The sequence below is a fragment of the Coffea arabica genome, chromosome 5e (assembly GCF_036785885.1).
Source record: "Coffea arabica cultivar ET-39 chromosome 5e, Coffea Arabica ET-39 HiFi, whole genome shotgun sequence".
Lineage (NCBI taxonomy): Eukaryota > Viridiplantae > Streptophyta > Magnoliopsida > Gentianales > Rubiaceae > Coffea > Coffea arabica.
In genome coordinates this window covers 44,268,651-44,286,941 of record NC_092318.1, presented here as the reverse complement: position 1 = coordinate 44,286,941, position 18,291 = coordinate 44,268,651, and the positions used below count along the sequence as shown (strand labels likewise).

The 18,291-nt window shown below is 32.1% G+C and overlaps 2 protein-coding genes across 2 annotated transcripts; one reads left to right on the top strand and one right to left on the bottom strand.

The window, feature by feature from the left end:
• Positions 1 to 1,361: 1,361 nt before the first annotated feature.
• On the top strand, positions 1,362 to 6,840 carry LOC113687479 (homeobox-leucine zipper protein PROTODERMAL FACTOR 2-like). Its single transcript, XM_072049751.1, has 12 exons — positions 1,362 to 1,454; positions 2,455 to 2,654; positions 2,940 to 3,057; positions 3,204 to 3,392; positions 3,489 to 3,941; positions 4,031 to 4,135; positions 4,286 to 4,489; positions 4,840 to 5,020; positions 5,174 to 5,445; positions 5,753 to 5,842; positions 6,010 to 6,407; positions 6,493 to 6,840. The coding sequence occupies exons 1-11, from the start codon at positions 1,362 to 1,364 to the stop codon at positions 6,385 to 6,387; spliced, it is 2,283 nt and encodes a 760-aa protein (XP_071905852.1). The 3' UTR covers positions 6,388 to 6,407; positions 6,493 to 6,840.
• A 5,788-nt stretch (positions 6,841 to 12,628) lies between these two features.
• Positions 12,629 to 14,848, bottom strand: LOC113743800 (glucose-6-phosphate/phosphate translocator 2, chloroplastic). The gene is made up of 5 exons (XM_027271899.2): positions 14,205 to 14,848; positions 13,875 to 14,100; positions 13,550 to 13,772; positions 13,211 to 13,424; positions 12,629 to 13,058 (listed from the first exon to the last, which is right to left on the bottom strand). Exons 1-5 carry the CDS (start codon positions 14,739 to 14,741, stop codon positions 13,047 to 13,049), a joined length of 1,212 nt encoding a protein of 403 aa, XP_027127700.2. The 5' UTR covers positions 14,742 to 14,848; the 3' UTR covers positions 12,629 to 13,046.
• Between the last annotated feature and the right edge of the window lie 3,443 nt (positions 14,849 to 18,291).

Sequence of the window (18,291 nt, the reverse complement as noted above, 5' to 3'; positions counted from 1 at the left end):
GGTTTTTACCTGAACTGCACCCATGATAGAGTATAATTTATATTATAATTGTTTGACTACTAAGACGAAATAACTAAAACTTCCTTCGTGATATTTCTTTTTTGTCTCCTATTAGTAAGGTCCAAAGCAGTAAGAACAACAGTAGCCATTTCTTTTTTTTTTTTTTGGTTAAATAAGTCTAAAAATTATCCTCACTCACCTCATGTTGCTCCTATGATTTTTATCATAGCAAATCTATCTCCTATATAATGTCCCTCTCTAGACGCTCATATGAACTCATCTCTAGTTCAGTTTCTCAGTCACCTTCCATCCCTTATTTCGTTTCTTCCAATGCTTATCTTTATTGTCATTTACATCTTTCTATCTGATACATTTTTATCTTCTGTTCAATTCTTATATCCCTCCAACTTCATTCATTCTGCTTGAGAGATAGATTTGATCCTTTTCAACCAAATTTTTATTACCTACAGTTTAAACCTAAGGGATTTGAAAAAACCATCTTCTTAAGGTACTCGCATTTTGTTGAATGAGGCATCTTTGTGATTGGATGGCGAGATTTTGAGTTAGATCTAATTTAATGTTGTTACTCTATCCATTCATTTAAATTTTCTGTATACTTCAATATATGCATTTTATCATGTCTGTTTCGATAATTCTAGCAACCCCCAATTTCTACAAAATAAATTTGTATGGCAAAATTATGATTGCATTCTTTCTGTGCAATAGTAAATTTTTCTGTAAAAAACTACAATCCAAACAAAGGTATTTTTGTTTGGATTGCTATTTTTAATTAATTCTGTTTGGATTGCTATGTTTAGGAGTTTCTATAGAAAAAAAAGTACTATAACGATTTGATGTATATAAAATAACAAGTTAATCAAAAAATATGTTTACAAAAAATATAAAAAATTTTCCGTGAAAAACTACAATCAAATTCAAATCAAGTTGGAAGCTCGTGTTCCTTAAGGCATTCAGAAGCAAAGAAATAGTAGCATTTATTGAGACAGATTGTCTTTTTATCCCTTGCCTGTTGACTAGCTGGCACATCTTGTTTTATCCTTCACCAATGTCAAAATCAAACTTCACCAACGCTGCCGTTGACTTTTGTGAATCAATCAAAAACTTTGAGAAGAACTTATATAGTTCATCTTCTTCAGTTTTCCTCTACTAACTCATCCAAGTAATTTTTTTGTTTATCATTTATAATCACAAGAGCAAAAAAAAATGGAAAAAACCATATAGAAAGGATTTCCATGATAAAGCGAAAGCGAAATAAGCAAATTGGAAATCACATTTGTGCATTAAGTGTACTAACACACTCGTTTATTTTTGCTTGATTTTTTAGGATTTGTGAGTTTGAAATGCCTTCAACAATTGGAAAACGTCCGTTGACAATTGAAGGGTCCAAGAACGTGGAACCATTTGCATCTTCTCCTGCGATTTTGCTTGGACAGGTCAACCTAGAAAACTCATTTGAACTTCACTCTTTGCAAAATTCTTTAAAATCTTCATTTTGTTATTGTTGTTATAGCAAATGTGGTTCTTTTAGATCCTTTCTTAGGAAGTTAATAGCACGAAAATCTTTCCTACATGCTTGGTAATTATTTGAGTTGCCATCTTAAAAAAAAAAAGAAAGTCAATTTTGAGCCTTTCAATTGTTTTTTAAATTGCAAACAATGACTAAAAACTTTTTGTTAACATTTTCGCCTCCATTATTACTTCTCTCGGAATATTCAGTCAAAATGTTGGAGTATTACCGAACATTTTGTATCAAAAACATTCTATTATAGATTAGAAAATTTATTGTTCTTTCTCAAAAAAATGAAAAAAATGAACTACAAGTATAAGAAAAGGATAATTTTAATGGTTGTACAATTTTACAATGAGAAAAGTACATACATAGATGACATGTGTATCCAAAGCTAGGTCCTCTTTGGGGAAGAAAATGACGAGTTGTAGGTCCAAATTTCTAATTAATACAGTCTCTTAAAGTTGTGGTCTACTTTGACCATAGTTTGTATCAAAGATTTTCTTTCTCCATTCCTCTTTTACTAAAGGTGAGATAGAGACATATGATGCTAACTTTTGGTCAATTTTAATTATTTTACTTTTCTCTTACATTGTAAATGAATGCGAATCTATTTATAACAAAATATAGATAAACCATTTTAATGTACAAATTTTGGTCACTCATTTAATATTGTAACTAATGCATCGATCAGTCAATCATTCACAAGCTTTTATTGTGTCATTTTATGCATGTCGAGCTTAAACACTATAAACTTTCAACATATTGACATCAACCCATGATGGATCAACATAATATTTGGGCAAGTAGCTTTACAATTATGATTTTTACTTATTGGTTCAATAATTATAGAAGTCGATTATTTCCTACATTAAAAATATTACAATTTTAATGAATAATTTTGATGTTTTGGGTACTTTATTCAGGCTAGTCCCAAGGAGGTTGAGGCTCCTTCAATATACATGGTTTCAAATGCTTCCGAGGATCACATTCCAAACGAGGAACTTGAACACAAATCCGATAGTGAGACACAAGATGACAACCCTGTGGAGGGTCCAAGCTGCAGTACTCGTAAGAGAAGACGTTACCATCGCCATTCACACCATCAAATTCATAAATTGGAATCGTAAGCTTTCGAAATCACTTAACATATCAAATGTGCTGGGATTCTTAGCTCAAAGTAAATATAGAACAAAGGGTCGTGTTTACGTCACAGCTTGAATTTTATTTCCGCAGCTATTATTGAATGAAATACCAAAATTGCGCCTCAAGTTTAAATACAATTTGGATTTGGAAAAGGATAGATTGGTCAATTTTAAAAAGAATTGCTATGGAAATAAAAATTCATTTGCCGTGGAAAAAAGTAACAAAATCAAAAACTTTTAGTGTATTAAAAATTTTAATGTTTTAGGTTCTTCAAGGTGTGGCCTCACCCCGATGACAAACAAAGGAAACAACTTGGTCTTGATTTAGGATTGCAGCCATTGCAGGTGAAGTTTTGGTTCCAGAACAAGCGTACTCAAATGAAGGTAATTAACTTGACTAGATTTTATAAACGTACTATTGAAAATCTTGATTACATTTATAAAATTTCCAAAAAATATAGATACATTATAGTAAGTGATTTTTTGTCATTTACTTGCTATGACTATCAATTTAACTTAATTTTCTACAGACACATCTTGAGCGTGCCGAAAATGCACGTCTTAAAGTGGAAAATGATAAGCTTCGTGCTGAAAACGTTAAGTGCAAAGAAGTTCTTTCCAGGGCTTGCTGTCTCACGTGTGATGATGCTCAAGCAACAGCTGATGTTTCCCTTGATGACAATCAATTGAGAGTAGAGAATTCTAAACTCAAAGAAAAGGTGTAATACATAATTTCACATATTTCTTGAAACCATTTTTATTGAAAAGAAGTTATCATGATCTTGTTAACACTTTTTTTTTGGTCATCTTTTTAGATTGCGAACCTAACAGGTCTAATTGCAAGATATGTCGGCAATAAGCACTATGCCGACAATACTTCTGCTTTGTCATCAGCTATTCCTAGCAGCTCCACTGAGCCTCAATGGGTAGCATCACTCAGAGGAGGGCAACAAGATATTACTCAGGAATTCGCTCTTGATGAAGCCTTATTCAAGTCATTGGCCAGACCAATTGGTATTGATAAACCTAAAGCAATTGAAGTTGTGATTTCTGCAATGGAGGAGCTCATAAGAATGGCCGAAATCGAATTTCCTTTGTGGGTTTCGACCGCCGATAATAGGAGCTATTCCCTGAATGAAGATGCGTACTACAACTTGTTCCCTACAGCGATCGGTCTGAAACCAGTTGGATTCAAAGTTGAAGCATCAAAAGGAAGCGATGTGGTTTTGATGAATCATATGAATCTTGTTGAAGTTTTTATGGATATGGTAGATATCATTAGTGCTTTTGATAATTTGAGTTCAACTGCATAAACAATGCCATTAAAACTCATTAATTTTTTTGGTTTGATTGACAGAATAAATGGCTAGCTGTATTTGCAAGCATAATTTCAAGGGCTTTAGTCATAGAGGTTTTATCAGCAGGGCCTGAGCCTGGAAATTTCGATGGAACCCTGCAAATGGTATGACAGAATTCTCTCTTGTTTTCCTTGTTCCTAATTTAGTCAATCATTCTACCAAATATGAAAATTTATCGGTAAGATTAATGCATAATAGTTCTCTTATTGTCCTTCAAATTACTTAATATATCTTTTTAACAATTGAATTTACAGATGACTGCAGAGTATCAAATCCTCACACCAACGGTTCCAACGAGGGAGAGCATTTTCTTGAGATACTGTAAACAATTAGGTGAAGGTACATGGGGGATCGTTGATGTTTCGTTTGACAATTTACTTTGTTTGGATCCATTAGTCAAATGCAGAAGGCGGCCATCAGGATGTATAATCCAAGAAATGCCAAATAGCTGCTCAAAGGTGATTACCAAAAAACTTTATCTACTTAAGATGCTCTAATTAGTATTTTAGAGTTTAAAATTACGGTAAATTTTTATGTAAATTTTGGTCCACAGGCCAACTAAAGGATTATCTGATTTTCCAATTACACTATGTCACCTTGTGATACTTGGTGATTTCAGTGAAATAGGAATTTCATTGACATTTCCTAGTATCACAAAGGTGAAAAGGGCAATTGGTGAATATGCAATCCACAGCTTCACTTTAAAATATGCTCTACCTAAATTCTTGCTATTAATTAAGCACCTTAGAAACAAAATGCAATACTCATATAAGTTTGTAAGTTAATAGTTTTCATGTTTTTTTGATAGATCACATGGGTTGAACATGTACATGTTCAAGATGAAGGTGTTCATTATTTAGGAAAGCCCTTTGTTGAATCAGGTCTTGCATTTGGAGCTCAACGTTGGGTTTCAGTCTTAGCTAGACAATGTGAACGTCTTGCAAGTGCACTGGTGACAAATTTCTCTCCTAATGACATCAATGATACTGGTAATTATGATCTCTATTCTCTACTTGAAAACCATTTTCACAAATTAAAGCCATGAACAATTCTGCTTAATTGGATCAAACATGTTTTTTTTTTTTTTTTTACAATTACTCAACATAGCAATTTAACCTTAAATTACTACTTTTATTGCATAGTGCTAATAAGTCCAGAGGGAAGAAAGAACATCCTGAGACTATCTGAAAAAATGGTGCTCCGATTTTGTGCTGGAGTAACTTCTTCGACTGCACATGCATGGCTGAATTTATCTGAAAGTGGAAATGACCAGATAAGAATTATGACACAGAGGAGAGAAAATGATCTGGGGGAGCCCTCTGGTGTTGTGTTAAGTGCTACAACTTCTTTCTGGCTTCCAGTTTCTCACAAATTTGTGTTCGATTTCTTACGTGACGAGAGTACCCGAACTCAGGTATTAAAAGAAATTCTAATTCTTTATATCAACTGGATTGAAATAAGTTGTGGTATTTGTTCATTGGTGGAAGCCTTTAATGTTTTTGAACATTCTCTTTGGCATTGAAGAACACACTCAATTTTGAGCACACATAAGTTTTGACTTACATATTTCATCTTCTTTGGATTCTTTTTCAAAAACCTTGTACAATTTCTTACCATTTCTTAACAGCAAAAAACCCACTTGATGTTTGCCTTGCAAAAAACCCATTTTTCATTTTTGTTGTTAATAAATCATTCTTATCTCTATTATTTGTTAATTACAGTGGGATATCCTCTTTAATTGCGAAGATATTATAGAAATCCTGCACATCTCTAATGGTAACGAAGTTGGCAATTGTATCTCCTTGTTGCGGGTGAGTCTGATTACTTAAAATTATCTATCAAATTCTTATTCAAACTAGTTGTACTGCTTTTGCCTTTTATTTATTCAAACTAAGACAGTCTTATTAAACTCAATTGAACATACATGACCAAAAAAAAAAATTGAAAACATGTTAAAATAAATTTTCCAATTTTACAGGGTACAAATTCAAACCTTGGCAGCTTGCTGATGTTACAAGAATGTGGTACTCATCAAACAGGATCTTATATTGTCTATGCCCCTATTGACAATGGCACAGTGGATATGTTATTAGATGGTGCAAGCTCCGATCATGTAACACTTCTTCCTTCTGGATTCACCATATATCCCAGTGGACCTACACCTAAATCAATTCATGTTGATGCCATTTCTGGAGCTGCTCGAGATGCTGGATCTCTCCTCACTATTGCTTTTCAGATTTTGGTTAATCCCGTCCCAAATGCAAACATTCCTGCAACATCAATTCCCAGCATCAGCAATCTCATTGAGTATACATCTCACAAGATAAGAGCTGCTTTGGCTCTCCGTGGTGCCTAATTTTACTGTGGAATAGCAAGGTAGAACACATAACTTATGCATGCTTTTGCTTCTTATGAGAATAATTTTTGTATAAATTGTGACATTTATTGTTTGTTCTTGTAGGTCAATAGTAGGACAAGGCCAGGAAAAGTCAAGAGCGCACTCTAACATTAATTTTGTGTTCACAAAATTTGGCAAAGGTGTGAAGGTGGAGAGGTTCGGGCATTGACTTCTCCAACAACTGTTCTGTAACTTATGACTTTGTATTACCATTGTTGCTTGTTTCTGAAACTTGTGCTTGTAACTAGAGATGAGTAATGGAGTCATCCATGCTGATCTCTGCAACTTTTATCTTATTTCATGTTTGCTTTTGATTAAGACTTGGATAGGGTAACTTGATCTTAAATCTAAGACCATAATGCTCCTTTATGGCTCTATGTTGACATATAAAACTTTTGGTTTGACTTGAAAGTGTTTGAGATCTTTGGTTTGGTTTGATTAAGCTTACATCTGGCTTCTTCTCCTAATTTACATGTTGACTGGTTTAGTCCTTAGCTAAACTAGTGAAGTTTGGAAGCTTAGAATGGCAAGATGACTAGAACTAAAGCTGGAAGGCTTGCAAGGTTAGAAGTAAGGTCCTGAGTGGTAGAAATGGAGAGAAGTAAGTCATGCAACTTCCAATTTCAAGCTCTAAGGGCCTGAGGGAGAGTTTGATTCAAGGGTTTTCCTCGGACCCATGGGGCTTCAAGGCTTTGAATTTTTCACTCATTAAGATAGCCAAACAGGATATAAAATGGTTCAAGAATCATAATCATAATCGTAGACCCTATCGTGGGTGCTTTCCTTCTAACTTGTTTGGCTTGCAATTGAATGAATTTCGTTCTATAGAGTTAAACATAAAGTCATCAAAGTTCATTATTGGGACACCGCCACCATTCCAATTCCCAAATTCTAAGTACTGAAGAAATAATTTCTTTATATCATGAAAAACAAAGATAAAAATTAAGAACTAATTTATTTCTTGCAAGGGACAAAGAATTCCCCAACGATGGGCAAAAAATCTGAGGCTGTGGAAGTTTCATTGCTAAAAAAAACTTGTGGCAGAACGTTTGCTTGACTGCCAAAATCAAAACAGATCTTCAAAGAAAATAAATAGAGACAAAATCAAATCAATAGTTACATCAAATATCTTAGAGAACAATTAAGTGGCATTCGTCAAGATCGCTATTAAAGACAAATTTTGTGCAAATAAATGAGAATTTCTACTCGATTCATGCATGTCACCTTCAGTCATGTTAAATTCATTCCTCCTTATGTTTTCTGCGACACAATCGTCCATTCCATAAATCTTATGCTGAAATTTTCTTTCTTGTATTCTGTTTAGTTAAGGAAATTAATGAGGATTGCTTTTTATCTCTTTTTGCTTTTTGATATATGTTTCTTTTTTTCAGTTTTTAACTTTTTTGGAGTAATTAAAACATTGTTATTAGAAAAATGTTGTTTAACGTCAAAAGTTAATCTGATGAAAGCTTTTAATTTGCTAGTCTTTTGAAAAGAAAATGCTTAAATAAAAATGCAGAATAGGTTTTTGTTTAAAAATAAAATGAAGCCCATTTATTTCAAGTAAACAAGTGCAGGCTGATCGCTTTCACAAACTTGCATCATCATGTGAAACTATATGCCGCTTGAGGCTCCCAATCGTCATATAAGGAAAAAGAAACAGGAATTTTCTACCATAGGATAACAAATTTTTTTTTTTTTTGGGCTGTGAAAGCAATCTTTGGCGCTTTTTTTTTTTCTAGTAAGAAAGAGATAGGATTTAAGAAGCAATGAGAGGACAATGGGATTATACCTAATACCTCTAGTTCCTAGGATTTCAATTTAGCACTTTCTCCATATGCTGAACATTCCTTTAGTTTTAGAGAGGGGGAGCGGAGGGGAGTGTAAATGAAAATTCTGGATTTAAGACCTCCTACGTACAAAAAAAAAAATATTCCTTTAGTACTAATCGATAATGACTTTCATGAATGATGTAGTTAATTAGCTCCTAAAATTTCATTTTCCTACCATGTTACTCCTACTTATGTATTATACGGCTAAAAATCTTAGTGTTTGTAATTCTCAACATATACTGTAAAGCTTTCCTAACCAAGTAATGGAACTTAAAGGAAAGGCAAAAAAAAAAATCTCGAATAGTTTTTGGGCCAGAAAAAATAAAATCAACTTAAATTAAGCACAAAAAAAAGTAGGTCATATCACTTTCACAAATTGGCAAGATTGGTATTATGGCAACTATTTTTTCACTTGAAACTATCATCCACTTGATGGCAAACTCTTTGATATATGGGGGGTCTCTATTATAAGCTCGAATTTCATGATACACCATAAGCAAGATTTGATTCGATGTGAAGGAACATTTGGCAGTTTCTCCATTTCCTAGGATTATTACTTTTCATTTGTAAATTGAAAAAAAAAAAAAGGTAGGTCATATCATTTTGACAACTTGGCAAGATTGGTATTATGGCAACTATTTTTTTCGCTTGAATCTATCATCCACTTGATGGCAAACTTTTTTGTATTTGAGGGGTCTCCATTATAAGCTGGAATTTCATGATCCATCATTAGCAAAGATTTTATTCGATGTGAAGGAACATTTGGCAGTTTCTCCATTTCGTAGGATGTGAAAATGACTGTCTAAGTTCTATTAACGGTTCTTATTGATTGATAGCTATTCTTTGTATTTTCACCTATTTCCATACTATCTCTGTCGAATCATGGGAAACTAGAATTGAGAAGTATGAATATGATTTGCGCTTCAATTCTGACGGCCAAATGGTATGATTTTCTAGAGTTGTTAGAAATATTCGATTTTACACAGTTAGAAAATGTGAGGATAATATCACGATATCCTTCCTTCTTCAAATCACATGGATAATTTCAATGAATTTGCTTCAAACATTTAATAGAATAATTTGCAGTTGGAACTTTTCAAATCTTATGATCAACAAGATTGCCGATTCTTGAAAATCATGAAAGATTTTGGTCATAATTTCATATTTCTTTTGTGGCTAATTTTACCTTATCTATTTTTTATATTATTTTGGTTAATAAATGATGATCTTTTTGGTCATACCCATTTAGGTATGTCAATAAGTTGAATCTTATCCAAATCCAACCCAATATAGTTGGTTAGGATTTGAATTTAATTTCTTAAAACCAGAACCTACAAAAAATCTATATCCTATAAGAGAGTCATAGGTTTGGATAGGTCTGATTTTTTATTATTCATATCTAAATCCAAACTCATATCAGATCTTATCCAAACCCATATATATATATATGGGCATGTGTGTATGTGCGCGCGCGTGTGTGTATGTATATGTGTGCGTATGTATATATGTATTTATACTAGTAAATTTATAAAATAACCTAATATTTTATAGCCATTGGATCAATTACAATAAGACTTCATGATTGTTTTTTTTTTTTCAAAACTAATCTTAGTTGTTATTGTAATTGGTATAAACCTTTTTAGGAAACAGAGAAAATTAAAATCAGACAAATGAAAAAGATTGGATGTCGACACAATTAAAATTTTGAAAATAAATAGAAGTAGTCGACAATAGTTCTTTTTTTCAGTTCATAATATTGCATTCAACATCTTGAATATCAATTTTATTATTTGAAAATAAAAATTGGGTGATATTTAGATTATTTTTAAACACTATATATTTTTGATATATTTTTACTTTAGTATGTTCAAAAAAATACAAAGAATATGCATTGGATATTTAGATTCATAAGTGTCTAGATTTGGACTTACTTTTTCAAACCTATAGGGGTGTAGGTCTGGATTTAGGTCTAACTAAATTTTATGGGTTTAGATCTAGATCAAATGGATGCAATCCAGATCTTATCTATTAATATGCCTATACGCATTGATATAATTATGCATTTTGCTACTGTAAATTTCCACCATAATTCCTTTTTCTCTTTAAATATTTTCATAATCATTTATTTTGTAAAAAAAAATTCACGAATGCGTGGTTCCATGCATTGTCATATTTTATCCAAAAAAATTTCAACTCATTGTCGGAATTTTTTTAATGTCTAAGGCTAAGTAGAGATCACAATTTTGAAAGGAAGAGCTCAACGCCAATTTGTTCTGAGTCTGATCCTTGTATATTTCTTTTGCTCACAAAGTCAAAGATCATTGATGGTTTCTCAAGAGAAAATTTTTTTTTTTTGAAGGTCTATCTAATGACTGAGATGGAGTTCAAGTGTTGATATTTTTAAAAAAAAATAGAGTTACATATAAAAAGTATATAAATGCAAGTTAAGGTAATAATTACTATTAATTTATATACTTAGATGGTAATTTGTACGTGATTTAAATACATCAACAAGTACCTATTGGCACTCATTAAAAAAACCCAAGACTTAATGTCAAGAGAAAGAGAATTTATCATGGCTTGGCTGAAAAAAAAAACACCAAAAAAAAACGTATCACCTCATTTATAGCCTAATTGCTGATTCAAACAATATTCAGTAACGTAAATGTGCTCCATTTGGATTAGCTATTTTTTGGGGTGTCTTTAAAAAATTTTATTGCAACAGAGTTTTCAAAGTATATTTTGGAATATTTAAAAATAGCCGAGTTTTTAAAATATATTTTGAAATATTTTTTAAATATTAAAAAAATTTAGACTATTTTTTAGAGTACCTTTTAGAATATTTTTTAAAAGTGTTTATAGTATTTGAAAAACTGATGAATCCATAATACATGAAAGACAATCGGGCATTGATTTATCAATGTTATCTCAACTGTCTTATATGTACTTTGTCAAACTCTTTGGATTTGTCCAATGAATGCTAACTAACACTAGGTGTTCGGTTTGATTTGAAAAATCTTTAACAATCTGTACATTGCCAACTGTTTTGAAATCCTTCTTCAATTAATTCACATATTTGCTTTCCTGATTTGAGCCTTATTACTAATTGAAACAATATTCAGTAACGTAAAATCCAGGATGTAATTTTCAAAAACAATTCGATATTGATTCATCGATCAATGTGATTTCAACTTGGAATTTGTGTAACTGAGTTTCTGGATGCAAATGGAAAAATATGTCTACACCACTGGCCATAACATACTGATTAAACACAAATCCTTCAATTAATTCACATATTTTCCTTCCCAATTTAAGCATTAATAAGTAGATTGTGATTATTTTCAACTTTAAGCAAATTAATTGATAGGCTTTCAAGCCCGTCTGGTGGGTTCCATCAATTAATCCTTTCCATAGATAAAGATCATTTCAGTTAAGATTTAAGTTTGCTTTCCAATTAGAAAATTCTACAAAATGCTAACTCCTTTTTTTATATAATACATCATAATTTCATTAAAAAAAATCTGCACTAATGACAGAAGTTACATCATCAAATATACACAGATAGCAAAGAAATTCTACAAAATGCTGCCTTATGGGTATATATTTTTGTGCAATAATTGAGTTTCATCTCTTTCACTTCAATGGGGTGAAATTATCATACCTCATGTACAAGTAGGGAAATTTTATCAAAACAATAGAAATGTAAAAGTATGGAAATATCAATTGGTTGATGATATATTACTGATTTTCGGAAAATTGGGATCTTCAATCGATTCTCTTTGAAATTCTCATTCAAATTTGTAAAGCAATTGGTGCTAGACGACTTTTAGGAAGTTTAGTAATGATATAGTTTGCTTATTTATCAAAATGGTAACAGGATCCTCTAGACTCAAAAGTTATTGGGTGGTGTAGGATTTGAATTGCTATAACGTCAAGTAAAGCTACTTATTAGGAACTGATATATTTGGATACATTTGAATATATATCACATTAAGTGATAAATAAATAACTTATCACTTACTTTTGTTAGCAAATTTTATCTAGAAAATTAATGTTATTTAATTAATTCAGATATTCTATTTTTTTTATTATCAAACATATATGAACATGTTAAAATTTAAATCTATTAAATTCAAGGGTTGAACTAAGTTATCAACAGATTGTGCCATACCCAGGGAAACCCCTTAAGTGTTTTGTGGACTACTCCTAACTTAAAATTGGACCAATAGGTCAGGCTCAAAGGTTATTGGGCCCAAGACTCAGCAGTGTTGCAGAAATAGAGTTTTACTTGTCATGGCCCAGCAGACAAATGATTGTCACTTTCCGCTAGAAAATAAGGCTAGTTATCAAGCCCAAAGATTGATCACTGGCAGAGAATGCTACAAAAACTGAATTACTAACTTTTTTTACACAACAAATATTTCACGATGAACATTCAGGTTGAGACATATATTACATTCCAGAAAATTGTTAATGGATTCTGAAGAGTAAAATGAAAAAAAAAAAAATCCAGGCATTCTTTCTTTCCTCAGAACTAATCAATCTCTCTGCATCCTACTAGATAATGCCTCTAGCAATTAATCCTGGAAGAACATTGCACATTTTGTCCCAAGAGCAGAGAATATAGTGGATCAGAGATCCAGAGATTATTCCTTGGCCTTCAACATGGTTTCTCTCCTAAACTGATCATTTCCCTCTTGCACTGTCAGGTTTCATTGTTGGTCCAAATGTGATTCTTCCTCAAGTGCCTTCACGCTTGTGCCAACATCTCATCTGTCTAATAACTTATTGCTTTGCCTGCATATATAGATTATGTTACCTCCTTAGTCTTTATAGAAGAAAATCTGAATGTAACTGAAAGGTATGATTAGTATCTGCTAGAATAGGGATAACTTCTCAGAGTAATGTGGCATCATTTAAGAAAGTAGAATGAAATTAAAGGCTAATACCTGTGAGTAGAGGAATGTTCCAAGAATTGCAATGGCTGCTCCAAGGGCATTAACTGGCTGAACAGGTGTATGGAAGATGATAATTGAAGAGACTATAACTGATATCCTCTTCATGGTGTTCCCAATACTGAATGTTAGCGGAGAAATCTCGTTTAAGGACATGTAAGAGACTTGATTGTAGAGGTAGTAGAAGACACTCTGAGCTACTACCCACCTAAAACAAAGATTCAGATCCATGTGTTAGAATAGTTTCAAAGAATGCAGAAAGAATTTTTTTTTTTTTTGGTTAAATGTGAAGTGCATTTATAGAGACCAAAACAGGTTGTCTGTTGCAATTACCATATGAAATTAGGTCCAATTTGGGAGACTGCTTTCTGCCATCCAATTGCCCAAACCTGAGGACCCTCCACAGCTATCGCAAAAGGGGTCAGAATCAATAGAGATAGCATTGAAAGACAAGCATAGTAGTTCATTCCTCCAACAGATTTCCCATTCATGCCTTTCTTTGAAAAGATGTTTCTGAACACAAATGCCAAATTTGATACCATAGCCCCCATAAAACCTGTAAAATCACCAACAAAGACAAGATCCAGACGGTCATGAGCCAAAAGCAGAACTGAGTTAAGCATTTTATGCTAGACTACTGAATTGTTATACTACTTACCAGTCATATTGAAATTGAGTTCAGTGGCTGCAGAAAGTGCACAACCTCCGATAATTGGCAGAAGTGATAGGTATACTGGCAGAGGAAAAGCTTCTCCTAGTAGAAATCTTGAAACCAAAACACTGAAAGCTGGCTCACCGCTCTTGATGATATGAGTGAATGAAACTGCCACTTTTGACATACTTACTGTTGCTGCAACATGCCCAATTGTATGTGCAACAGCAACCTGGATGATGAAAACAAAGGAAAAAAATGGTTTATTATATGAAATTATTCAGGTCAAATTAGGTAATGCATAATAAGATGTAAAACTGTTATAATTCTGCTTACAGGAAACAGAGTTTTCCAGAACTCAAAATCAGTCTTTGGTGCTTCAGCAATTCTTGTAGCCCATGAAACTAACATCAACAAAGAGCCAGCTGCTAAGGACAGAGTTGAAGTGAGCCAAGGAAATGGAAAGGCATTGAGGACCTTCTTGTTGTAGATATTGAAAATCACATTCAGGCTCCACCATGTAGCAAAATAGATGCCAATCTTAAGCTTCTGCGCTGCAGCCTGTTGAGCTTCTTCGTCAAATTCAATGCTAATCGGTATTGGCTGCGATCGACGAGCTTCGTAGGCATTGCACTGGACTAAAGATTCGCGGGGTTTTGATGTTTCCTTCGATTCATCAATGTATCCAAAATTACTCACTGCAGAAATGTACAAAGGCTTCCTGGACAAAAGATTAATTTTGTCACATTTTCTGAGTGCAATCTGCTTGGAGAAAAATGGTGATAAATATGGCTTTGAACTTGAAAACTGGTTTTGTAATGGATGATCAAATGATGTAGAAGCTGTATAGGATTGTCCAATTGACATTGCCATGGCCTAAGATTCTTGATTTTCTATTAGGCCAAAAGCTAACTGAGAGAGATGAATGAAAGAGTGGCGCTGAAAATCTTTGTTTTGATACTCTGATAACAAGAAATCTTTGGCAGGGTAAGTGCATATATATACATATATATAGAGAGAGTGATTCTTGAAGTAGGGGACCAATATGGTAAAATTGGGTGGACTGACCTTTCAAGGGTCTGAACCGTGAAGGTTGGTTTTGATTTGAGTTGTTTGTCCATGAGGGACGGCAAGAGGCAGAAGTGTAGCCTCTATTGGACTCGCAGCTCACGGGGATAGATACTTGGGGAATATTCCTCATCACTGCAACTTGGAATTTGGACACATTTTAAAGCCCCTTCTCTATTCAATTGCAGTTTTTTTACTTGTTTGGAGAAAAAGTAATATACTATTATTTGCAGTTCCAATGAGGGGAAGAAAAACAATAAGTTACTGTAGTTCTTGATGCACAGTACAGTTTGGATTGTAAGGTTTTCCATGTCTATTATTGTTAGTGTGATTTTTTTGAAAAGAACAGAATCTTTGGTGTAAATGGATAGGTATAAATCAAATAGTATCCGTTCTTACTCCTTGTATGTCGGATACTCAATCAATAATTTTTTAGTGTTATAGTTTCTGGGAGAATGCTATTTGGCATGTTTTGATTCTGCACTAAAGTTGCACATCTATCTTTTTACTCATTTAATATTGTTGGTTTTTAGAGTATAAACAACACTTTCTATTGAAAAAAAAATAAAATACTCACAAAAGACTATAAGACTTGTATTAAGGTCAAGGGCTGAAAATGAACTTATTTTATTCATTCATCAACTCACTATTTATAATGTTTACATTAAACAAATTAACCTAATTTTCAACTAACAAATTTCCATACAAAATCAACAAAAACTACTTGCAAACAAATCCACATAATCTAAATCTTGGTAGAAATATTTTTGGATAACTCAACATGATTCTTTTAACAAATATTCGAACAAATACCTTTATTCAGCAACTGACTAAATTATTCCAGTATCAAATGAATCTAGAAATATCTCAACAAATATTTTCATGAGTTAATTTCACATAACTCCCCTGAGGTTTTTAACAATTGCAGAAAGTTCCCCTCAAGTTCTAAAAATTACACTTACCTCTCCTATTTTCACTATTTAAGTAATATTCTAGACCGAAAAGACTATAATTTTTTCCAAAATTTCTATAATACCCTTGAGTTATAATTCACAACAAAAATGTAAAGGAAAAAAATGGTTTACAGTCTCTATTTCATTTATCTTTATTTCCTACCACTATTACCTACTTATCAATATTCAAATTACCATTAAATAAACACTTATCTTTGTTCTAATGTTCCTCTTTTACCTTCAAAATTTTCGACGCAGACCATTGTATCAACTATAAATGCTACATCATATATTCAAAAACTTACCTACAATTTCATAACAATATCAAATTTTACTTAATATACTACAATATTCATTAATATTCCTAAATTTCAATTTCATGACTGCCACCTTTTTAATACAAAAAAATCTAAACCATCACTACTAATATCAATATCCAATATATTACATTGGCACAGAGTTCAAAATCAATGAAATTCTCTCTATAGGAATAATATCAGTAATTGTAAATAAAAAATAGAAACACAATGCAGTTATAAATATATACCAAGAACACTTTTTTTCATGATAACCATAATAGTACAACTTATATTTAGTTCCTATTCCACTTCTTATCCTTAATTTTTATTTTTTTATCACTGTAACTATATTCATCTCCATCTAATTTGATAATGAAATTAGCACTCAATTTGTTATTTGACAATTTCAATTTGCTAATACCTATCAAAAGTTAGAAACAAAAATGGGTGCAAGGAAACCATTTACTAATAATGAAAAATCGAGAATTGGGAATAGATACTAAGATATATAAGTATTGGTGGTTTTGATTCTGCACTAAAGTTGCACATCTATCTTTTTACTCATTTAATATTGTTGGTTTTTAGAGTATAAACAACACTTTCTGTTGCCAAAAAAAAAAAAAGAAACTCACAAAAGACTATAAGACTTGTATTGAGGTCAAGGGCTGAAAATGAATTTATATCATTCATTCATCAACTCACTATTTATAGTTGTTTACATTAAACAAACTAACCTAATTTTTAGCTAACAACTCTCCATACAAACTCAACAAAAACTACTTTCAAACAAATCAACATAATCTAAATCTTAGTAGAAATATTTTTGAATAACTCAACATGATTTTTTTAACAAATATTCTAACAAACACCTTTATTTAGCAACTACCTAAATTATTCTAGTTTAACATGAATCTAGAAATATCTCAACAAATATTTTCATAGTGTCATAGTTTCATCAATAAATGCTATTTGGCATGTGTTGATTTTGCACTTAAGCTGCACGTCAAAAACAAAGATGCTAGTGGATTTTTTTCTTCAAAAACCGATCCTGTCTTCTATCGAGATTCTCTCAACAACCTTTCTAGTTTGGTTTCTGGAATTTCCTATTCTCTCTATTTTTCTAACTCTTTCTAGACATTTCACAGGTAACTCTTTCTAGACTTTTCTAGTTTGTGAACACGATGAATGAAAAGTACAATGTATAGACAAAGCTGCGTCTTCTGATTTCATGTAGTCAAACTGTACAATGTAGACTAGAATCCCAGAATTTTAGCCCAGTTTGTGTAATTGCGTAATTATGAAATTTTTTTTTGTTTTTGAAATTCAAATCGAGCGTAATAAATTTCCAAATACTAGAAGTATTTTCAAATGCAGTTTTTTTATAAAACATCAAATTTTCATTAATTTTCCAATAAATCTGCCAATAGAAATGGCACAACAAAATCTAGAGGATCTCTCCTCCAAAAGACATGATCACATATAAATTTTACATTTTGCACTACCACATGAGCAACAACTTTTGAACAAAATTTGACTTAATTATTCAAAGAATAAATCTTGAACACATTCTGTGTCGCATTATACTTAGTGCCTGCAGTGCAATGCAGACAATGCAATGAAATTATGGTTTGGACAAAATATACTTTACCTCCTATGGTTTAGCGATTTTTCACATAAACCCTTTATATTTTCAAAAGTTATATATAACTCCCTCATGATTTGGATTAAAGTATTAAAGTAATGAAAATAATCATTTGTAATGGAACCCATGAAAATGTTGAAATTACCTTGATTTAAAAATTAAAATAGCTAAAGTGACTAAAATATATAATCATAATATGTATGACACTCTAACCCCAGATGATTTTATGTTTTACCATATAACCCCCTTTATGATTTTCAAAATATATATATAACCTCCCGTGGTTAATAAATAAATTTCAACTTTACATAGGGATGTTTTTGATGTTTTAGTTGACTCCGTTATGAAATGTAAATTCTGTCATTTTCACACTTTAATCCAAACTATAAGAGGGTTATATATAGCTTTTGAAATTATAGAGGAGTTACATAAAAAAGCGCTAAAGAATCTTTTGCCCTTAT

Coding starts and splice junctions, on each gene's coding strand:
- LOC113687479 (XM_072049751.1), top strand. CDS start 1,362: ATGCCTTCAACAATTGGAAAACGTCCGTTGACAATTGAAGGGTCCAAG. Junction 3,058..3,203: donor ACAAGCGTACTCAAATGAAG/GTAATTAACTTG, acceptor AATTTTCTACAG/ACACATCTTGAGCGTGCCGA. Junction 5,446..5,752: donor ACGAGAGTACCCGAACTCAG/GTATTAAAAGAA, acceptor TGTTAATTACAG/TGGGATATCCTCTTTAATTG.
- LOC113743800 (XM_027271899.2), bottom strand. CDS start 14,741: ATGGCAATGTCAATTGGACAATCCTATACAGCTTCTACATCATTTGAT. Junction 14,101..14,204: donor TCTGGAAAACTCTGTTTCCT/GTAAGCAGAATT, acceptor TTCATCATCCAG/GTTGCTGTTGCACATACAAT. Junction 13,773..13,874: donor ACTCAATTTCAATATGACTG/GTAAGTAGTATA, acceptor GTGATTTTACAG/GTTTTATGGGGGCTATGGTA.